The 21,098-nt window shown below is 39.1% G+C and overlaps 5 protein-coding genes across 15 annotated transcripts in view; 2 read left to right on the top strand and 3 right to left on the bottom strand.

Moving 5' to 3' along the window:
• The window catches only part of Mical (Molecule interacting with CasL), a 66,427-nt gene extending 63,642 nt beyond the window's left edge, over positions 1-2,785 (bottom strand). For 2 of the 8 annotated variants that reach the window (XM_033467090.2, XM_076523908.1), the window contains exon 1: positions 2,269-2,647. The gene's annotated coding sequence lies outside the window, so the exon portion shown is untranslated. Of the gene's footprint in view, positions 1-1,362; positions 1,524-2,268 lie in introns of those variants that run through there. The other 6 variants (XR_013033928.1, XM_033467086.2, XM_033467089.2 and 3 more) reach the window with 6 other exon arrangements.
• An 877-nt stretch (positions 2,786-3,662) lies between these two features.
• LOC117218586 (STING ER exit protein) lies at positions 3,663-4,980 on the top strand. The gene is made up of 5 exons (XM_033467098.2): positions 3,663-3,821; positions 3,913-4,077; positions 4,170-4,326; positions 4,430-4,658; positions 4,725-4,980. The coding sequence occupies exons 2-5, from the start codon at positions 3,957-3,959 to the stop codon at positions 4,869-4,871; spliced, it is 654 nt and encodes a 217-aa protein (XP_033322989.1). The 5' UTR covers positions 3,663-3,821; positions 3,913-3,956; the 3' UTR covers positions 4,872-4,980.
• LOC117218583 (uncharacterized) lies at positions 4,968-15,792 on the bottom strand. Of its 2 annotated transcripts, none has more exons than XM_033467092.2 (10): positions 15,597-15,792; positions 14,306-14,530; positions 13,621-13,818; positions 12,734-12,862; positions 8,783-12,636; positions 8,278-8,693; positions 8,007-8,198; positions 7,400-7,936; positions 7,077-7,316; positions 4,968-7,007 (listed from the first exon to the last, which is right to left on the bottom strand). In XM_033467092.2, the coding sequence occupies exons 2-10, from the start codon at positions 14,497-14,499 to the stop codon at positions 5,919-5,921; spliced, it is 6,849 nt and encodes a 2,282-aa protein (XP_033322983.2). In that variant the 5' UTR covers positions 14,500-14,530; positions 15,597-15,792; the 3' UTR covers positions 4,968-5,918. The 2 variants fall into 2 exon arrangements, with proteins under 2 accessions (XP_033322983.2, XP_033322984.2); XM_033467093.2 differs by having other exon boundaries at positions 8,278-8,690.
• Positions 15,793-15,869: 77 nt separating this feature from the next.
• Positions 15,870-18,596, top strand: Cdk9 (Cyclin-dependent kinase 9). Its single transcript, XM_033467097.2, has 7 exons — positions 15,870-16,098; positions 16,199-16,283; positions 16,450-16,540; positions 16,639-16,805; positions 16,903-17,144; positions 17,215-17,362; positions 17,452-18,596. Exons 1-7 carry the CDS (start codon positions 15,983-15,985, stop codon positions 17,758-17,760), a joined length of 1,158 nt encoding a protein of 385 aa, XP_033322988.1. The 5' UTR covers positions 15,870-15,982; the 3' UTR covers positions 17,761-18,596.
• magu (SPARC related modular calcium binding-like protein magu) overlaps positions 18,107-21,098 on the bottom strand; it is a 27,382-nt gene continuing 24,390 nt past the window's right edge. For all 3 annotated transcript variants that reach the window (XM_033467095.2, XM_033467096.2, XM_076523920.1), the window contains 5 exons: positions 20,581-20,661; positions 20,271-20,504; positions 20,012-20,184; positions 18,887-19,052; positions 18,107-18,803 (listed from right to left, as the gene is read on the bottom strand). In XM_033467095.2, coding sequence (XP_033322986.2) covers positions 18,715-18,803; positions 18,887-19,052; positions 20,012-20,184; positions 20,271-20,504; positions 20,581-20,661 — 743 coding nt within the window. In that variant the 3' untranslated portion in view covers positions 18,107-18,714. The remainder of the gene's footprint in view (positions 18,804-18,886; positions 19,053-20,011; positions 20,185-20,270; positions 20,505-20,580; positions 20,662-21,098) is intronic.

Here is a 21,098-nt window from a genome sequence, read left to right as displayed (position 1 = left end):
TTTGCATTTAGCGCATCTCGATCGACAAGTTCGAAATAGTAATTAATTAATTACTATTTCGAACTTTAATTAATATAAAATAGTAATAGTATTAGTAGTCAATTTATTATTAATATTAATATTATTAGTTTATTAATATTATTATTAATATTAATAGTAGTAGTAATAGTAATTAATTAATTATTATTTCGAACTTTAATTAATAATAATAATTAATTTTGTTTTAGGGACGTAATTAGAGCGCGCCCGTGCGCGTCCATTAAAATAAATATAGTTATATTAACCCCAATAAATATTATAATAAATTGGAAGTTTAGTAAGTGTTTATTTAAAGTTAATCCAGTGGCTTTAGCGGAGTCAACTCGGCGTAGATTAATAATGCAGGTCGTTCGATCGACGTTTCCATCGGCGATCGTTTCCAATCGGAATCGTTGAATTCAACGGTGTCCGGTTGAATTGAATTAGCGTGTGAGAACCGTCGTCTTACATGACCCAGAAGCCTTTTTCCAGTCATCGATAAACGTCGTTATATAAGATCGAAGCGGCTTTAATGATTACCTCTTCGACTTCGACTGCTTTATCGAATTAGTTAACCGAATCATCTGTGGGCTGTCATTTTTAAAAACTGGTTAGAAAATGCTTCGCGACGGCGAGACGCGTCGACGTGATGGCGATCCGTTTTAACCCCTTAATGCACAGTTTTTTTGAAGAAGGCCGGCCAAAAAAAATCAATTTTTTTTAATGTAAAAAAAAACACAATTTAGAACGTTGTCTTGGCAAGAAAATGACAAAAATACAAAAATAATCAAAATTTTTATTGCAATTTTGGATTTTGATAACATTGCAGAAAATAGTCGAATATTGTAATATTACACGCACGCACGCACACACACACACACACACACATCGACTTTTTTTTTTATCTTTCTTTTCGAATTCCCATTTCAGAATAAACATTATTATCAGTGAAAATATTTATTTATACTTTTAAAACATAAATAATAACGATACTAGTATTTATAAAATTAATCAAAATCTTTTCTTTTCCTTTTTCCTTTGCTATCACTTTTAGCACAACACACAGCGCAATATTATCTTGTGGGCGATTCTTTTTTTGGTGTTGGTGGAACAAAACTGTACAACGCCGCTCGAATTATCTCGAGTGCGCACAGTTTGGCCAGTTTAGCGCGCTCGAGTTAATTCGAGCGTGCACGTTAAGGTATATGTTCGCTTCGATCTTAAAATTTCGTTCGTTCGAACATGGGAAATCGCTTCCGTGCCGATAACACCGTATCGAAATCTAAACTTCTTCGAATGGGATTCGAAGAAACGAAGCAAGAAAATTAGTTGACAGTGGCTTACTTGTTCGCGAAGCGAATCCAGGAAAGTCCTCTCTCGATTCTAGATGCACGAAACCGCGCGAATGTTACGAAATCAAAGATTTGAAACCGTCATGATGTAGTTACGCGCGGCGTACACACAGGAAGAAGAAACACGAGTGGACGTGACATGGCCGACTTACCGTCAGCTGACAGATAAGCGATTCCGAGATTTCCCGATGGTTACCGATATTTCTCGCTCGCTAAAACGCCCACGGTGTCGCGGCTAATTTCATCGCGTAGGATTCGCGCGTAACGGGGTTACCATGTAAAACCCTGTCGGAGTTCGAAAAATTCGCTCGCGTTTCATTCAATCCGCGACGCGAAGGTAAACAAAGGGAGACACCTTCGATCCGACGGAATCGCTACCCCCCCATTGAAAGGCTGAACCAATCGGTCGCGATTGGACAACACCGGGCAATTCCGCGTTTCGGATCGGAGCTCGGCTCGCGATCGCGCCAGCACGATTCGAACTGTACGATATGGGATCGTAATTGCTCTCCAGTCTTTGTCTCTCCCGTCTCTTCCCTTCTCTTTTGACGCGCAATCGAATTCCAACGGGGAAGCCGGCCGCGGACAGTTCGGCCGTCGTTCGTGGCAACTTGGAAAACCGTACAACGTGTTCGGAACGGAGCCGGGGATGCGGAGGAAGGAGGCGCGGTCGTAAATCTCGAGTAAAACGAGGGAAAAAAGTACGAGTACGTGCGAGCTACTGCAGGAATGCAGAAGGAACGTCGGCAGCGGGGAAGGCGAGAGACACGGAGACCGAGAGAGTAAAAGAGAGACGAAACGATCGGGAGGAAACGGAGAGAGACAGGGAGGGAGAGAAAGAGCTGTACGTACTTCTGTAGTACGGCCGTTTTGTATCGAAGTATGTTTCAATACGTACGTGTGCCTCTGTGTGTGTCTGTGTGTGTGTGCGCGAAGGGCCGCTGCTGCGTGCACCACCAATCAAACGTCGAGTCACTGCACTTTGTCGCGTTTTGCCTTTTACAGATCACATCAGCGAGGTTTACAAGCCACGATTACTGATACCGATCGGGTCTGCACCACATTACGGCAATTGATCACTGTTCACATTTCTATCTGACGGACGTCGCGCGACTGCTCGCCACCCACCATTGGCATCTCGTGTGTTCTTGCTTCCACTAGCCCCCTTCGACTGCACTGGACTGCGCGACAAATGCTATACCCCGCGCCGACTGAAACGCCGAGTGCGATCGACTCCAACTCCAACTTCCGACTACAGGAGGCACTGGAAAATCCTCTTATGTTGGCTGCTCATCCTGCGCGCTTTCAAACGTGCCATTTACCGTCAGATGGCCCCACTCTTCCGCACCGGTAACGACATCTTGCGCCGACTCCATCGAACGCGTTATCCACCCATGAACGACGTTTAGATTTTATATAAATTTCACAAACTTCGGCAAACGTCGTGTACAGCAGACCTGGACACGTTAGAAATGACATTATTCGACCCACGCCTCTGACGTGCTCCGAGCATTTGGACGACTGTGGGGGAGCGAGACGCGCGACGGAAGTCGAGAGGCGTAGCCCTCGCGATCCGCAAGCTGCCTGCCGATAATTCCGAGCCCTGATTTAGACCGTAGAAATGCTTTTCTGTTGTTGGCAAAGAGCATTCTTGCAAAATCAAAACTGCAGCCTATTTAAGTAATGAATTTTCAGTGCGCATGCGACCATGCAAGAATTTACGCAGGTCCCTCGTGAATGCAAATGACAACCGCAATATGAAATTGTACCAATCCGTACACCATGATCGGAAGTACTCGAGCCATCAATGATTACTGCATATAGGAAACTCAGAAATATAAATAGAAATGCTTTCGTTACCTTCGGAACGAGCAAATCAAATAAATCGTCATGATTTTGAACTCTTTATTTTCTATTTGTCAGTATACTTGTCGCAGTCATTTTCAAATCGCGATCCACCCATTATAAACTACATTCTTCTAACTATAATCTTGTCGCATAAGAAGTAAAATGTATCATCGGAATGCAATTACGAATTCAATTTGCATTGCAAAATTATTATTTGTTCAAGAGCAAATGGTTCTTGCTGTTTTTGTTATAAGGCATACAGTTCAAAATTCAAATTTCAAATATCCGTACAGCGCCACTTTCTGTAGTGGCAAAACATTCAAACTAATTAAAAGTTCATTTGACATTACCATCGTGTTGGTACCCGTCGGTACATATTTTGTAGAACCGCTATTATAGGCACTCTTTTCACTGCTATCTAAGTTAGCTGCAAACTTGAACGAACTAAAATTCAATATGGCTGACCGCCCGCATGCGCATTCGGTAGATCGTGGTATATACACATAGACCGTATGTTATTTGACGCAAAGCCGTTCCTATCGTTTTGAGCGAAGCTAAGCGGACTGTAAACAAACCAGCGAACAGATATACCGGACATGAGCAGTAAGCCACATTTATTTTTTATTTCCCATTGTCTCTTATATCTTTATAACAGTATTTAAAATACGTATATTTTCTATCGTCGACAACGTAGCAGCGAGGACGTCGCAGCCAGGAGTATAATAATTTCAGGTAACAATGCCGAAAGTAGTTTCAAGGAGTATAATATGTTCCGACACCAAGGATCAAGAAGAATACAGCGAGGAAAAACCTCTACATATTTATTATTGTTTGTGCGGGCAAATGACATTAATTTTAGGTTAGCTTTGTTCTGTTTATTATTTACATTTTGCTATATTCTCCATGGTTATAGAGATAGTGATAAATCTAATTTACTCGTTCTTCGTATAGATTGTGCAATAGACAAATTACCTTTGAGAAAGAGAGACGGTGCACGAGTTATCGATGGAAGTAAACATGCTCATAAAATGACTTGCGAGCAAGATGAAATCGTATATTTGAAACGATCCGAAGGCACAGAAAAACAATATCGTCAAAAATGTAAAAAGTGAGAATTTATTTTATAAAAGTACTCTGTTCTCTTAAATGTGTACAAAAATCTGAAAAAGTATTGTTTGTGTTTGCGATACTAATTGTACGTACTGTTACAGGTGTGGACTGTTTCTTTATTACAAGCACGATCAAAGTACAAATGTTGTGTTTATCGTGAAGGGTGCTGTAATTAAAAGTTCTGGCGAGGGTCCTATGACAGACATATACAATCAAGTAGCTATCGAGAAACCAAAGAAGATAATGGTGACAAAACATACAAAAAATATGGGAAAATTCAGTTCGGTTACTGTTTCTACTATCGACGAGGAAGAGGATGAGATCGAAGCTGTAAGTATTATTTATTGCATCGTTATTGCGTCTTTGTACTATATTTCATGCGTTTTATATTTTCAGAGAGAGGTTGCAGATTCGTATGCGAACAATGCAAGAATAATAGAAAAACAATTAGAGAGGAAAGGAATGAATAAACGAAAGACTATGCCTCCACCTGAAGCTGATCAAAAGAGAGCAAGACCCAGAGGCACGCTATTGGACGTGTAAAAAATCCATTGTATATTATCGAGTATCGAAAGATATTTGAATTGTATATAAATGCAAATGTATATAAACGACAAATAGTCCAAAGAATTAGACAAGTTTTTTAACATTATATCGAATTGTTTATTAACATTACATAAAAGTAAATATTTAAAATATATAAATGACTAGATACAAATATTGCATAGAAATGTACATTGCAAAATATAGGTATAAATGTAATAATAAATAAATACAATAACTACATATAATTCATTAATCAGGCTTACCGGAGGGTAAACAGAGTTCTACCTATGATCAGAATTAGTAAGATGGCAACGTTAAATGGTAAGACAAGGGGGGTGTACTTTATATACGCTAACTGCAACCAGTTAAACAAGTAAACGGGTCTATGAAATAATTTTGGGTGATATGGCTTTTTTTAACATGGAAGAGAAAGAAAGATCTATCTAATTATTATCTAACTGGCCATGTTAGATCTACGATCTACAAGTACGTAGTGTGTAATACTATGACATATTAATGCGCACATTGGTTGAAAATTGGGTGGGACGTTAAGCTAGCTGCACTTGCGATCAAACGTGATAGTTTTATCAATATGGTTGCGAAGTATAATGAACCGAATACGACCGATATCGAAGTTGTCGCTAACAAGACTATCGGAGTTTCTGACTTCGAGACCGACAGAATCTCTGCCAGAGACCGGATAATTGAAAAAACGATTTCATCCAAAGCTTGTGTATCTCTAGTGCCATATTATTTCATTTATAGATATTTTTAACGCTACAACAAAATCATAGCACATTTTCTATATATCTAGTAAATGCATTTTAAATATATGTATCCCTTGACGGTTGTGTCAACTGCAACTTACGTTAAATTAAAATTATACGTAATTCTATCTTTACACATAGTATGAATTCGCAGTTGGAATTATCACGTTTGCAATTACAGATGACGATTTTTTGTTTGATATATTTATATTTATAAGTTGTAAGTCTAACGGTGCAATGTATCCACGGAAACATATACAGCGACCAGTCTATAAACTTAAGTATTGATCTGAGAAGATTTAATATCGGCTTTCTTAAGTATCGTGGGTTCGTCTTTTAGAAAGGTGCCCGATCTGGAACCCACCGTAGGTTGCTTCGCAACTTCCCCGTTATGGCACTTATTTTTGACCTTTTCGTCGCTCGGGGCCTTAACATTAGTCGTCCTTTTATTGGTAACCGCAGCTTTGTTTGCTTTATAAGCGCCAGATGATATTGGGGAAGATCTTTTACTAGGGCTTTCGGAGCCCTGTTGATTCGGCAATCCTTCTTTCTTTTCTCTTTTCAGATTAGGATGACTGATCGCGGACTGTGCAACTGGCCGCGTACTCGCGACTTTACTAGACACGTTATTCAATGACTTACTTGGGATATCCGGTGTCTTTGCGGCATCGAGAAGATTTCTTCGTAAACTAGGCGAGCCGTGGTAAGCGCTTATAGCTGCTGCTCTGCTTCTACTAGCAGCGGTTGAACTCTCCAAAGATTTCAGAGGCCTTCGAGTTGCCGTCAACGGACTTCTTTGCTGCATCGGTGGTGAACTCTTTTTCACCTTGTCGTAAGCTTGCGTTTTGCTCAACGTTTTCCCTAGAGTCGGCGACAGTTTGTTGGATACATTCGATTTAGGCGTGGTCGTTATCTCGGTCATAAGACTATCCGTGGACATCGAGGTATCCATTTTAGTGGTTTTCTTCTTCGCAGCCGTAGCAGGCTTATTCTTTGATTCTGCTAGCGAATCCACAGACAACCCTACCTCGGCGTTCTTTTGTTTGAAAGATGGCGATTCGGGACGCGTGATGCCGCAACTTTTGCTAATCGAATCCTTCGTATTGGTCGGTTTAGTCGAATTAGGGTCGGTTAAACTGTCGGAGGAAAGAGCTTTCACATCCTTCTTTATGCGTAACTTTATCTTAGTCAGTGGCTTTTTATCTGTAGCGCGCTTCATGGCGGGACTAGATGTTCGAGACGAGTCTGAAGATGAAATCATTATCTTTCGTCGTTGCGGTACCAATACCTTCTCCTGCGGCTGCGATGGTTGTATGGTTTCTTTGGGAACAGATTTATTTCTAGGCTCTAAGTACCTCGATTTTACCTGGAAAATATACCAAAATTCGGTATTATGCACCTACGCGAAACAGATAAAATTACGAATATAAATTACTTCGATTTTATTCGGCCATGATTTAGGTCTTGATGTTTCTGCAGGAGGAGCTGGTGGTTTCTCTTCTTGCACTTTACGTTCCAATGGATCGCTTTTAGGTTTGTTAAGTACTTTCTTCGGTTGTTGTACAGTTACCATTTGTTTCAAAGTTTTATCGTTGTGTTTGGATATAACCATTTTTACACGCTTCAAATCCAAACTGCGATTCGTCGTTGTCCGATTCGGTGCTAATTTAGGTTCCTACGAAAATATAAATTGATTATCGTGAAACGAACAATTTAATGTATAAAAGTATTGCATAAATTACGCATGTTATCATTTACTTTGACAAAGTTCGAATGTCTTGACTGGCGTTTCACAGTTTCATGAGGTAGAATGACAAGGCAAGCCAACTCTTGTATTCTACGACGCAATTCTAAATCCATTTTTAACCATGTTGTAGTTCTTGCTGCTCGAGTCGCGTCTCTGACCAAGCACTTTTCCACACGACTCTGTATTTTCTTCAGAAAGTCAACGAATAAAGGACCCCATTTGGATTTTTCCTGTGCTTCGTCCACTTGCACCGAAGCCAACATCTTATGCAACTTTGAATAACTTTTACACGCTTGTTCGGGAGGCAAGTGTTCAGCAGCAGCCAAAAAATTGTCTTCCAATCGACTAATGTTCCATGTCAACTCTCGGCCAAGGGACTGAAAATTTTCATTGCCCAATACCCCTGAGAAATTCTCCGATAAAAACTTGACCGACGTTTCTAGCAAATTCGAAACCATTCTAAACACTGGTTCTGCCCAACGAACGTTTGGCAGGGTTGCGAGAAGTTTATCACAGTCCATCATAGTTTGAAGCACATTGTCCGTCGACTAAAATTTTGTAACAACCATTATGAAAATCTGGAATAACATTCGACGATACGTATCAAATATTGCGTACCATGTGCACAATATGCTGATGATAACATTTTTCCATCAGTTCTCTTGGAAGAGTCGCAAACGCTTTGCATGGCCATATTCGTACAAAATGTCTTGTAACCCAACGAAGAGATTTTCGATACACTTCGTCCAGACCGTAAGCTGCTGCCAAAGGCATACACTCCAAGACACCCACAGCGCATACTTGGCAAGGCTACAATATCAGAGTTAAGATAATGAATAACGACAAATTAACGTGCATCGTATAACAACAGATGGTATCGTATAGATACCTTATGAAACAGGTGGCAATATTTCACTTTGAGTGTATAACCTATAACTTCTTTGAGCCCCTCCAAACACAGCATGTCAGCCAATGTCGCTAACTCTACTATGCTTATAGAATCTGGTATGTTACTTTCTCCACTGTAAATGTGGCACAACGCGAAGTGTACGGCATCATAAGAATATCCTTGCAAAGATATAACATTCCCTGCGCTTTCAATCCATCCTCCGCTGAGAATTGCTGCAAAGTATTGACAACGAGAACTCAATATACATTTGTGTGCTCTTATACGCCGACCAGCAACATCGATTGTAACATCCGGATTAATTTCTTCCAAAAACATCCTTAACAGATCTTCTCCTAATCGGTTGTATGGTCTTCCTCCTGCTAAACTCGACGTTTCCGTTTCCTCTGTGCTTCCTTCTAAAAAGAATACGGCAACCAACATCTTTTCCGGTTACTATAACATTTCGTTTCGCACGTTCTTTCAACGGAATGTCTGTACAACTTACCTGCCCCGGAACGACCCATGCTACTCTGCATACTACTCAAATCTGATTCCGATATAATACCTTCGCCATCGTACTCTCCGGTCAGGTCTTCCAGAGGAGATTTTTGTTTAGACGGCAAAGAAGTGCTCATGATCGATGTGAATTTTCTGGGCAACGGTCTGACCGATCCATTCGTCCTAGACACAACTAACTTACTCTCGATCCAGGAAGTTTCTGGGATGCTGTTGCACATTCGATACGCGGTTCTATCTTCTTTTACGATCAAAGTGTCCGACGCGTGGGACGCTATAGGCGTCTTATCCAAATCCGACAACCTTACAAAGGTGGATGCAGTCGCTTTCAGATTAAGTCCCATAACTCTGTCACTTTTTTTCGACGTAACGTTGCGATTCTCGTACGTTGTCCCTGGCTTCTCATAATCCGGACCCTTGAACTCGCTTTCGATCTTCTTGATCGTTTCGTTCAAAGATTTATGCGTTTCAGATATCTTATTACCTACGGCAGGCACTACTTGTGCTCGATCTATGTTTGGCACTTCACCGTTCAATAATTCTGACAATTCGTAATCGTGATTATCGCTGTCGGGGGATGGTCCGCTACCGCTACTAATATCAAATGTTTCGCTTTTACGCGTTTGTCCTTCGGTGCTCTCTGTACAAGTTTTCTCCCACGCGGAAGGCTCTGAAAATTCATCCTCGTACGTCTTGGGATCCGTAGCGTTAACGTTGTCTCCGATTCGGTCGGCTTTCAACTCCGTGTAGTCGTGTTCCTTTATGCTCACACGAAGTTCTTCGTTGATCACTTCGACGTGAGAATTCGGGGGTGTGTCTCTTGTATCGTATTCAAAGGCGTCCTCCGAAGATGTGTCCATATTACTCAATGCTCCGTTACCCTCCTTCAGTAGTTTCGAGTTTCTTTGAGAGCCGCATTCCGGTTTTATCGCGTCGCTCAAAGAATGACTCGAAGAACTGGGCTTCGCTTGTACTTTCTTCAAGTCTCCACGGTCTACGGAGAGACTGTGCGCCCGTTTGTGCTCTTTCCTGAATATAATTTCTTTCGCGATGTGTCCGTTATTGGTATTAGCACCTTGGGTCTTATCGACATTCCACGAATGTCGTTTGAACGTTGGTCGCGACGTGGACAAAGTCCTTCTTCTAACTACCGGAGAATCAGACTCTATGTACATAAACACGCTTGGCTTGGCCTTCTCTCTAACGCATTTCTGATCGCTCAACGATTGGTCTTCTCTAGCAGTAGTGTTCTCTGATTTGATACTGTCCTCCGATTTGAATTCCACACGTTTGTCATAAAACGTGGAAAAACTTCTTCTGTGCGTTGCCTGTACAGTGGTCTCTGTGCTCGTAGGCGGATCACTTAAATCTATGAACATAGAGAATATATTCTTCTTGTCCGCTCCTTCAACGACCTTGTCAGGCTTGGCGGCAGAGTCTTCCGTTTCAATTTTCTTGATCTTCGATACGCTATTCGCTGCAGACATGTCAACATAAAATTCGCAGTAGGATTTGCTACCTTCTTGTTGATCTCTTCTCTGTGGTAGACAAATCTGCTGTTGCTGCAGCTGTTGTTGTTGTTGTTGTTGCTGTTGTTGTTGTTGCTGCTGCTGCTGCTGCTGCTGTTGAGTAATCGGCTTGCAATCCATATCTTTCAAGTTAACGAAAAATCCCAGGCTACCGTGCTTTTCATGGCTACTTGTTTTCCTCATAATTGGTTTTTTCACGCATTCAGAAGTTGAAAAACTTTGAGACATGCCTACATGGGAATTTGACGTTGGTTTCGGGTCGTTTTTGTTGCAGTCGCTCATGTCGACCACCCACGCGGTCATTGAAGAAGACATTCTCGCTGATTTCACTCTTACTTCAGGTTCGCTCATGATGACAGAACCTCCTGAAACAATAGGAGTAGACTCCGTTTTCCGTCGCACAGTAGGACTATCGGTAGGTTTTGAATAGTCGGACGTGCTAACTCCACCCGAAATAATCGGTGTAGTCTCGTCACACTTGATATTCTTAACAGTCTTTTTCAAGATATCCGTTTTAGCGTCCTTTTCCAATATACAGTTCAACGTGACCGGCAGACTGTTGCTACAACTGCTCGATCCATTGTCCGGCTCTACGTCGTAGTCCATTACCATTTTATCGCTGGCACTTTTAGTTACTGGATAAGTTACGCTAGTTTTACCGTCGTTCTGCTGAGGATTACCAGAATCCGCCGACATCTGATCAACCTCGTATTTTCCATTGTCCAGTGACAGATATGGCATCGCATGATATTGCGTAGCGGATGAGATTGGAACATCCATGGTAAATTTGTTGAGCACGTTGCTCATGGGAATCGAGGGTTCGTCCGGTGGGATAAAACATGAATCGCCGTCGACGCGATGTCCTGAATATTGAGGTATAGCATTTTGGAATACCAAAGTACCCTGCCGCCGTTCATATTCTTGTCTCAACACCGACAACTTCTCGTCGTTAGAATCCAACTCGAATGTGTTTCTCCTGATAAGAGAGGGTCGTCGGGTGTCTTCCGCAAAGTTTGGATCTTCGGCATCGGTTTTCTCGGTGATTTCTCCTTTGTCACTTACCAAGTTCACCGGGGCGGCTTCATTGTCGGTATTCGTTCGCGGCACACCGTGTCGATCGTTATTCATATTCTTATTATTGTCGGGATAAGGAGACGGGTGCGAGCTCTCGCCGCTGTCAGCCTCCTTAATTTCTACAACTAAAGACTCTTTGTTCGTTTCGGTGCTTATATTAATTTTATCTTCGGACGTTGAATCGGTTCTTCTTATCTTTCTTGTATCCGTAAGCGGTTCCAGGTATTCCGTGAGCTTCAACTCTCTCTCAAACTCTGCCACCCTTTCGTGTCCAGTTTGCAAATTACTAGTTTTAACGGATGTAAATTTGTAACATTGCTCATCGGCAGAATCGTTCGATTTGCTTTTGCTTGCGGCATATTCGGAAGGATAGGAAGAATACAATTGCGGCTTTTCAACGAGACATAGATTTTTGGTTACCTTCGAAGTTGGTACCACAACTTCGTCGCTAAGGGTCGAGGCATCGATAAAGTAATAGTTGCTTGTGCTACAGGAACTTTTCTGTTTCGGCGCTTCGCACGATTCTTCGAGCCTTGCATTTTCTGATTGCGTAGTTCCACCTTGAGAGCAATCATGGCTGGCCAGTTTCTTTTCTTCTTGCGGCTTCTCCGTGGACTCTCCTTTAGTCGATTCCTTCTCCACATCGGTATTTACAGAAGATGCATTGCCGAGGTCAACGAATTCAAACAATTCGTTTTCATCGCTGCCACAGTCCGATTCGTAAAATGGATCGCTAAGGACTTGGTTTTCATATTGAAAAATTTCATCCGTGTGCAATTTAGCCTTTTGAGCGTTCTCTGCCGACGAACTAGAGGAATCTAGATGCGGTTGTTCCGCGTCGACGGAAGAGCATGTTGCGCTATGGTCGTTCGATGCGCATTCCATCAATCCTGATTCCACCAAGTCTCTTATATGGCATGTACTATTGTAATTATTGGCGGAATCATAGCGATCCGAATCTACGACTACCTTCTGATCTCTATTATTGACACACCTAACGCGTATCTTGTCAAACTCTTCGTTCGTAGATGTATATTCGGTGACTTGTAATTCTTCGAAATCGGTACTCGAATTTTCGGAGGCCGTGTTTTCGTGTGGACTTACAGAACCAGTTTCTAAACCAGAATCAGCCATATCGGATAAAGTGGGACTTACATCCGCTGCAACGTACTCCTCTACGTTTCTTGCATTTCTAAATTTTACCGTTGAACTGCAATCTGTTTTTGGGCAATCCGCATATCTTTGGCATAAATAAAAAATATTGGTGAGTACACAATATAAATTAATAGAGAAAAATCAGTGCTACGATGTTGTAAAATATAATCAGAAATTGCAACCTTTTGTCGATGTTGAAAGTAACATTAACGCGAGATGCGTTCACAAGTTTCGATGTATAAGTAACATTCGAAATGAGTTCCACCAATATCTGCTCTTCTTGCAATAAATTTGTATTGCTATACAAACGCCTGAAAACGTATACGATATTAAAACACATATCAAATAAAAATGAAACGAGTCAAAATACATCTAAACTATATAATATTCTATTATTTTTTACATTCGATGATATTGGCAATAGAGGTGACGAATGAAATAGCGTAGCATGCTAATTAGGTTCTATAATTTGTATTTTTGTTTGTGTAACATATAGAGTTAAACACGCTTGATACAGCTATAATAAAATATAGGAGGTGCACAGAAATTAAAGAAAGCAGTTGAATAAACAATAACGACTTGTTTTGGCTATATACAACTGACAATGTTTTAAATCATCCATAGAACAGGGCATAATTACATCTATATCTATACATTGAATATCGACTTATTCGTGTACACTAAAATTGCATACAAATTTAATAAACAAATACACACACTTTTTGATGGTTTTAAAACTACATGATATTTAATTAGAACAGATGAATTATTTGTACAGAGTTCACGTAGACAAATATTTTTTAATTCCAATAAAAAGGATACAAAGAATGCGTTAAATGTTTATTCAGGAATATTTGTATCCATTGTTTGCATATAACTAAGATCGGTAAAATTTTGTTATCGCTAAATTTGATAATTATCTGGAGTATATATGTATATATTCAAGAATACAAATGTTCCTTAATTAAACAAGAATCTATGCAGATATTGCTTGCAGAATTTAAATAATATCATATACATATTCTCATAGATACTGCCTCTAGGCATATGATTAGCGATATGGCGATACCTCACAAAGCCTTGAATATGATGAAAAATTCCTGGTTTATCAAGGATGCAATCAATATGATTATTAACGTATATAAAATAAGGTTGGAGAACCTTATAAAAATGTGGTGCTCTGGTTTTAACGACACACTGGTTTGTTCGTATTATATTATATCCATGTATTATGTTAAGATCACAATACAAGGAGTCCGTAAATATTCTACAATAAAACACTCCATTCAGTTTATGTATTCAAGAGTTTATACCCTCTACACATAAATGACTTTATACACGCATTCTTATCGGTTACAGATTAATATTAATAAGAATAATAACAATATATAATCATAATCATAAAGACAAACTTTAAATGGATGCAACAATTAATATATAATATAAAAATATCATAACAAAATTTTTACAGTCTTTTTACAGTTTCAAAACATCAGGAGTTTTAGATATTTTATAATTCTATTAGATATCTGTTACTGTAAATACAACATGCATATGTAATATTAATACTTTTGTTGATCAGAAACAACTTTTTCTTTCCTTTTTCTTGATAATTATTATCTCATGTGTATTATATAATCATTTACTGTGTACATATTCTTTGACCCTAACTTTCTTTTACACGAATTAGTTCTGGGATTATTTAATTAATGATCGAATATATATATATATATATATATATAATATTGCTTTACCTCCAAATATTATTTTGTAGATCGCTAAGACTTTTTGCAATAATGCGATTCTTCTCGGCAAGCTGATACTTTTTAAATGTAATGCTCGAAGGAAGTTCAGGCACGACAGAAGCATACGGTTGATGGCAACAGTGCCATTGATGTGTTCTGTCTAAATTTCCACTTCGCTTGTTGTTGTTCCTGCCTCCAGCCATGAGACATGTTTAATATTTCATACTTGTCCACCTGTAATGTATAAAATCAATATTTACCAATGTTAGTCTACGTACGAATCTATTGTAGGGGAGGTGGATGCTCAAAGTGATATGGTTCTTTCCAAATGTTTAACATTTTGTTAATTTATTACAATTAGGAACTATTTTTTTATGATGTTCAACCTTTTTTGTGCACATATATAAATGAAATATTTATGAATAACCGATGCACAGCTATAATATTTTGATTAAAATTGCTAAAAAATAAAGTATTTATAATATTCTCAACTGCATGCATTGCTGACAAAGTACACAACAATTTCAAGGTCAAACTAGAAGATACATCTTGCATGGCAATTACCAGTCCTTTTAGGGTAACTTTAATTGTCGAGCGGTGGTTATTTATTAGAAATTGTTTCTAAAAAATACTACAAAATATAAACAGTCGTACGCTTCATTAAAAAATATTGTTCAATGTTATTTTAAGACAGTATTTAAAAAAAGATCTTCAAACTATTGAAAGAAAGCGTGTAGATAAAACATTTAATTACATGTAACCTTAAATACAACATACGATCACGTATGAATTTATGTATGAAATGTTAAATGTTCGAACCGAAAAATATTAAATTCGGTAAGAGAAATATGCTAACGACAAAAATAAACGCGAGCAATTTTGTTGGACATAAATCTAAGAACTCGTACTTCGTAAGTAGAAAATATTACGGGTAAGAAACCAATGCCGATCGAACATTTTCTTGAAGGAATTTTCTTAAACAATGAGTTGATTAAGAGACAATACCTATTCCCATTGTACAAGTTTCTTTGACACTTGATAATCGCTGATAGAACACACCTTGTTGACTGTCATTCAATGCATCTTTAGACCGTACCCCGAGTACGTTTCGGTTATGGTATATTAACATGCAGAAGTTAATACATCCTGACAGAACGAGTATATTTTAAATAAATTCCAAATGGATGAAAATATGTTTGTAAATGTTGTCGTAATGCTGGAACATTTTCGCAAATATATTTTTGACAAGACTTTCTCAATAATTTATTGATCGCACTCGGTACATATACCTAGTACGTACCTCGCATTATTTCGATTCTCGAACACCGGTCCAGTTGTATCATAATTATGCGTTCTTACTGAGCAGAATGATTCCGCGCATTTTGTACGACGTGTCCGCTTCGAAATTCGGCGAATATTAACGGTACGATACTAGCAGACTTTTGCTTGTTTGTTATTCGAAAGACATAAATATGCGATGATCGTTCCCAATACGAAAGCGTGAGATTGTCTGCTGTAGTCCTCGCTAGGTGACGCTCGGATCGAGATCGATTTTTTATCCTGAAGTTATGCACAAAAATATTCTGTCAAACATTTCCGTGGTGGACAGTGGTGAATCGGCATCAGTTTTCGATGCCGTTCAGTGTACGATGCTGTTTTGTTTCAGCAGCCATGTTTACGTGATAAATGTACAAAATGAATACGAAAGAAAAAGAGAAATACATCGAGGAATTCGATTTTCCTCATTGCGACGAATCGACCAAATATGAAAAAGTCGCGAAAATCGGTCAGGGCACCTTTGGGTAAGTAATCAATTTCGGTGAATATTATTTCTCGTATAGGTTATGTTTTTACGCGTCCCAAGGATTTTGTCTTTTTTTAACGATTATCAATGTTTTACAGTGAGGTGTTCAAAGCCAGAGATAAAAACTGTACCAAGAAATTTGTAGCTATGAAAAAAGTGTTGATGGACAATGAAAAGGAAGGGGTATGTACATGTTTGAATATCTGATTGTTTAATACATTTTTCTCCATAGTTTTGCTATATGTATGACTCTGCCGTATTAAGATCGCTCTAGTTCTTCATTAAAAAACACTTATTTTAGTCATATTTTCGTCTTGTTTTATATAAATTTATTATTTGTTTCTTTCAGTTTCCTATAACGGCTTTAAGGGAAATAAGGATATTGCAACTATTAAAGCACGAGAATGTAGTAAATTTAATAGAAATATGTAGGACACGAGGTACACGCGTTTATAAATACATTTATCGAAAATAATACAAGGTATCCTTTCCTTAAAAGAAATATACGAGATTATTAATATTATAAATTTTGTTTCAGCCACCCAGTATAATCGCTATCGTTCTACATTTTATCTTGTATTTGACTTTTGCGAGCACGATCTGGCTGGTTTATTGTCGAACGTGAATGTCAAATTTAGTTTAGGGGAAATTAAGAAAGTTATGCAACAATTATTAAATGGTCTCTATTATATTCATAGTAATAAGGTAAATGCGCGCATAAGCTATGAATCCGACGAGTAGATTATATATTTTAAGTGTGTCTTTAAATTTATAATTTGCACGATAATCTATTGTTCCATAGATTTTACATAGAGATATGAAGGCTGCGAACGTTCTAATAACCAAAAATGGTATATTGAAATTAGCCGACTTTGGGTTAGCCCGTGCATTTAGCGCTAACAAAAATGGCCAGCCAAATCGTTATACAAATAGAGTTGTTACACTTTGGTATAGACCACCGGAGTTATTGCTCGGCGATAGAAATTATGGCCCTCCCGTAGATTTATGGGGCGCAGGATGTATAATGGCTGAAATGTGGACCAGGTACGGTTTAATATTCGCAGCAATTGCTAATCGTCGAATGGACAAGTTTAAATATTTTCTTGTCCTATAGATCACCTATAATGCAAGGAAACACAGAGCAACAACAACTTGTATTAATTTCTCAATTATGTGGTTCTATAGTAACAGAATCCTGGCCCGGAGTAGAAAATCTAGAGCTGTTTAATAAAATGGAGTTACCCAAGGGTCAAAAACGAAAGGTAAATATTGTAATTGTTGTTATACGAGATACAACGCTTACGCGTAACTAGGATTGTGAAAAATATATTATTTTCTTGTTTTTTTACAGGTCAAAGACCGATTGAAACCATATTTAAAGGATCCTTACGCTTGCGACTTGTTGGATAAGCTATTGATTCTCGATCCATCGAAAAGATACGATTCGGATTCTGCGTTGAACCATGATTTTTTCTGGACCGATCCAATGCCTTGCGACCTTAGTAAAATGTTGGCACAGCACACGCAAAGTATGTTCGAGTACTTAGCTCCGCCAAGACGTCCCGGCCACATACGTCATCCGCATCATCAAGTACCTGGAGGGCCAGCAAAACCCAGTTCTAGCATGGCCGACAGTGGTTACCAAGATCGCGTATTCTAGCATATTTTATTCTGTTCCGGACGAATATAGACTGCCCTTTTACCATTCATGTTTTTCATCTCTTATCATTTTTTATAAACTGTACAAGGTTTCTCGTTAACTACGTAGATAACGATAAGGTTCTGTATTTAAATTAAATATCTGATTTATACAAACTTTGCAAACGAGATGTAAGATTTTCTTATATACGTATACATACATATTACATATGTATATACATAGATATATCGTCGTTCATCGTGTTTATACGACTTATACTATAGGTGCGACAAGTAGATAATTTAACACAAGATACGGTTCGATTAAATTATATACGTATAGTTGTATCATGAATTCTATTTCAGTGTCATGTTAAAGACGAGATTTATTTCAATAAGCAAATTTCAATTTTACAATTTTCTTCGATTCGATAAGATTAGAACCTACGTAAGATGATATCTTATAAATGTATAAGCCTAAATCGTCTAAGTCTAAGTCGTGATGAAATTTTCAGTTGTACGCGTACAACAAACATGTGACAGCTAGCGAGAGTTCCGTGGAATCGACAAATGGTACGACTTAATTTCACTGTTCGCATCGTCGTAGTCATGAGAAAGCGGTATCGTGCGTAGCACCGAGAGAAGAAAATATTAAATATGTACACGATCGTGCGTCCGTAATACTTCGTTATTTTTATACTTACAACTACGCTTCGTTATTATCCTAAAATAACACTATCGAATCTACCAATCTGTGAGGTACAGATAAATATCATCTATATCAAAGTAAAAACGATGTGACAATGGTATTTTATCACCGGATATAAAAAAATACAAATAAAATTCTGTTGACTGTAACCGGATTTCCTTTAACAGTTCCATTCGCTCGTGTTACGATCAATGTATTAAATGAATGATAACTAAGGACATATCGATGAAATGACGAATACACGATATACATATATCACATGGATTCTTAATCGTCGTCGTTCTTAAGAAGTTGATCCAATGGATTAGGACCCAACCTTATCGGTTTGCTCGTCGATGCTTTTTCCGTGCTGTCGGCTGAAATACATTTATACACGTGAGACGTCTAATTTATGTTGTTTTTGTTGATTAACGTTAAGAACGTATGCGGAAATATTTACACGGCGATGGGCGTTGCGCGTTCAGGCAACTGAGCCACTCCGTCATACTGATCCTCCTGTCGTTGTTGATATCACAGTACCTGGGCAATCTTTTGCCGCATCTTTGAAGCCGGCTATTGTTCGCCACCATTGTACGAAAACTTTTCCATTCTTTCCTCTCCAGAACCTAGACGAAAACGAACACATAAGCTATCACCGTTAGTCTCGTACATCGAATAAAGTATCGTTTTAAAGGAATAAGATCGTAGCATTTTTATATTTTCTTTTATTTTACAACGATTTTTTGCCGTTCGACAAAGCGTACAATATTCGTTCGATAGAGCTCTTTCTGCTCTACGAAACTGTGCCGATCGTCTTTTTGAGTAATTTAATTTTTTATTACTTTCGAGGCTTAGAAATGGAATATCCAGGAGGTAAAAGCAACATTTTCGGCAGCTTCTCTTCTTCGCTTTTCGTCGAGGCCAAAAAGCTGCCGAAGCAGCCCGGGACATTTGCAACGTATACGGAGAAGATGTCGTAGGCGAGTCTACAGCACGGAAATGGTTTGCGAAGTTCAAAAATGGCGATTTTGACGTCGACGACGCGCCCCGCAGCGGAAGACCTTACGAATTCGACGAGGAGCGTTTCGAAGCACTTTTGAAGGAGGACGATCGGTAAACGAGTCGTGAATTAGCCGAAAAAATGAACTGCGATCATATGAAACGATTCTCGATCATCTTCGTTCAATGGGATTTGCCGAAAAATTGGGAGCCTGGGTTAAATTCGAATTCAGAAGGCCTTCCGCTGCGGGGTGTGACGACGTGAAAATCGCCATTTTTGAACTTTCTCCGTATACGTTGCAAATGTCCCGGGCTGCTTCATCAGCTTTTTGGCCTCGACGAAAAGCGAAAGCTGTCGAAAACGTTGCTTTTTACCTCCTGGATATTCCATTTCCAAGCCTCGAAAGTAATAAAAAATTAAATTACTCAAAAAGACGATCGGCACAGTTTCGTAGAGCAGAAAGAGCTCTATCGAACGAATATTATACGCTTCGTCGAACAGCAAAAAATCGTTACGAAATAAAAGAAAATATAAAAACGCTACGAACTTATTCCCCAACCTAATATATTGAACAACGAAACATGCCTTGTTTTTGTTTTTATCGAGCATAACGAAATGCCAAGTGGCTACTTGCTCCTCCTTAGAAGCTTGCCATTTGGCCGTTGTCTCGTCGGAATCCGTTCCAGAGGCTTTCATCTTCTTCTGCATCAGGTCCATCAGATCTCTGAGAAACAATTGTTTCTTTTGCTCGGGACAACCTGCGGCCAGAGTAATCCTGTATAACGTTTACGTTCGTTTCGCCGGCTACTCGAAACGAGATCAAAGTTGTTCATCGATTAATTACCCTTCATGGGTCTGCTAGGGGTAGGCACAGGATTGCAATTTGGAGTACGGTCTTTAGAAGATGTTCCAGGGATCGGTTTGCCGGTATCTTGGTACACGCACCAACAATAGCCAGAATAACATTGCACTCGATGATACCTTCCATCGGGAGTGCATTCAGGTACATAGAATTTCTCTTGAGAATGCTGTCTCTCGTCTTCCAATACCGATCTTCTGTCGGTTAAACAATCGTTCGCTGCAAAAGTTACATTTAAAATTATACAGAAAAACGTACTATCGAGTCGCATAGATCCGATTCTCGAATCACCGACCATCGCTGTCCTCTTTCGTTTCCGCAGGGTCATCGTTGAACGTCGGTCGCGAATGTACCGGTCCAGAATTTCCTTTCAACACTGTGAGAAACAAAGAAGATTATTGCAAACGAATCTCTGTCCTCCCGGGGATAGTCGTCGGATATGAAACTGTGGAAGATGTAAAAACCGTCCTCCTTGCTCTCGACGTTAAACATTTCTGTACAAAACGTTGCGTGTAACTTCGTACAGAATTTTACGGTATGGTACAGCTAAAATAAAAATCTCTTTCTCTGTACAACTGGTCATTTTTTATACTCGTGGTTCGTTAATAGAGCGGTTAATTTGGAAAAAAGAAATTCGTATTTACACACGGGCGACCGTACGCTTTTCGTTTGTGTAAAATTTTGAAGAAAAAAAAGTAACACCGTCACCACCCGCGACAAACACAAGGACCGTTCGCACACAGACACACGCATTTCGATGATCTCGTATATCCGTTTTCTCGTCGCGTGTTGAACTTTTTTTTTTACAGCGCA

This window comes from Megalopta genalis, chromosome 7 (genome assembly GCF_051020955.1).
Source record: "Megalopta genalis isolate 19385.01 chromosome 7, iyMegGena1_principal, whole genome shotgun sequence".
NCBI classification, from domain to species: domain Eukaryota; kingdom Metazoa; phylum Arthropoda; class Insecta; order Hymenoptera; family Halictidae; genus Megalopta; species Megalopta genalis.
Note: the sequence above shows the minus strand (reverse complement) of the source record. Positions and strands in the feature narration are given on the sequence as shown.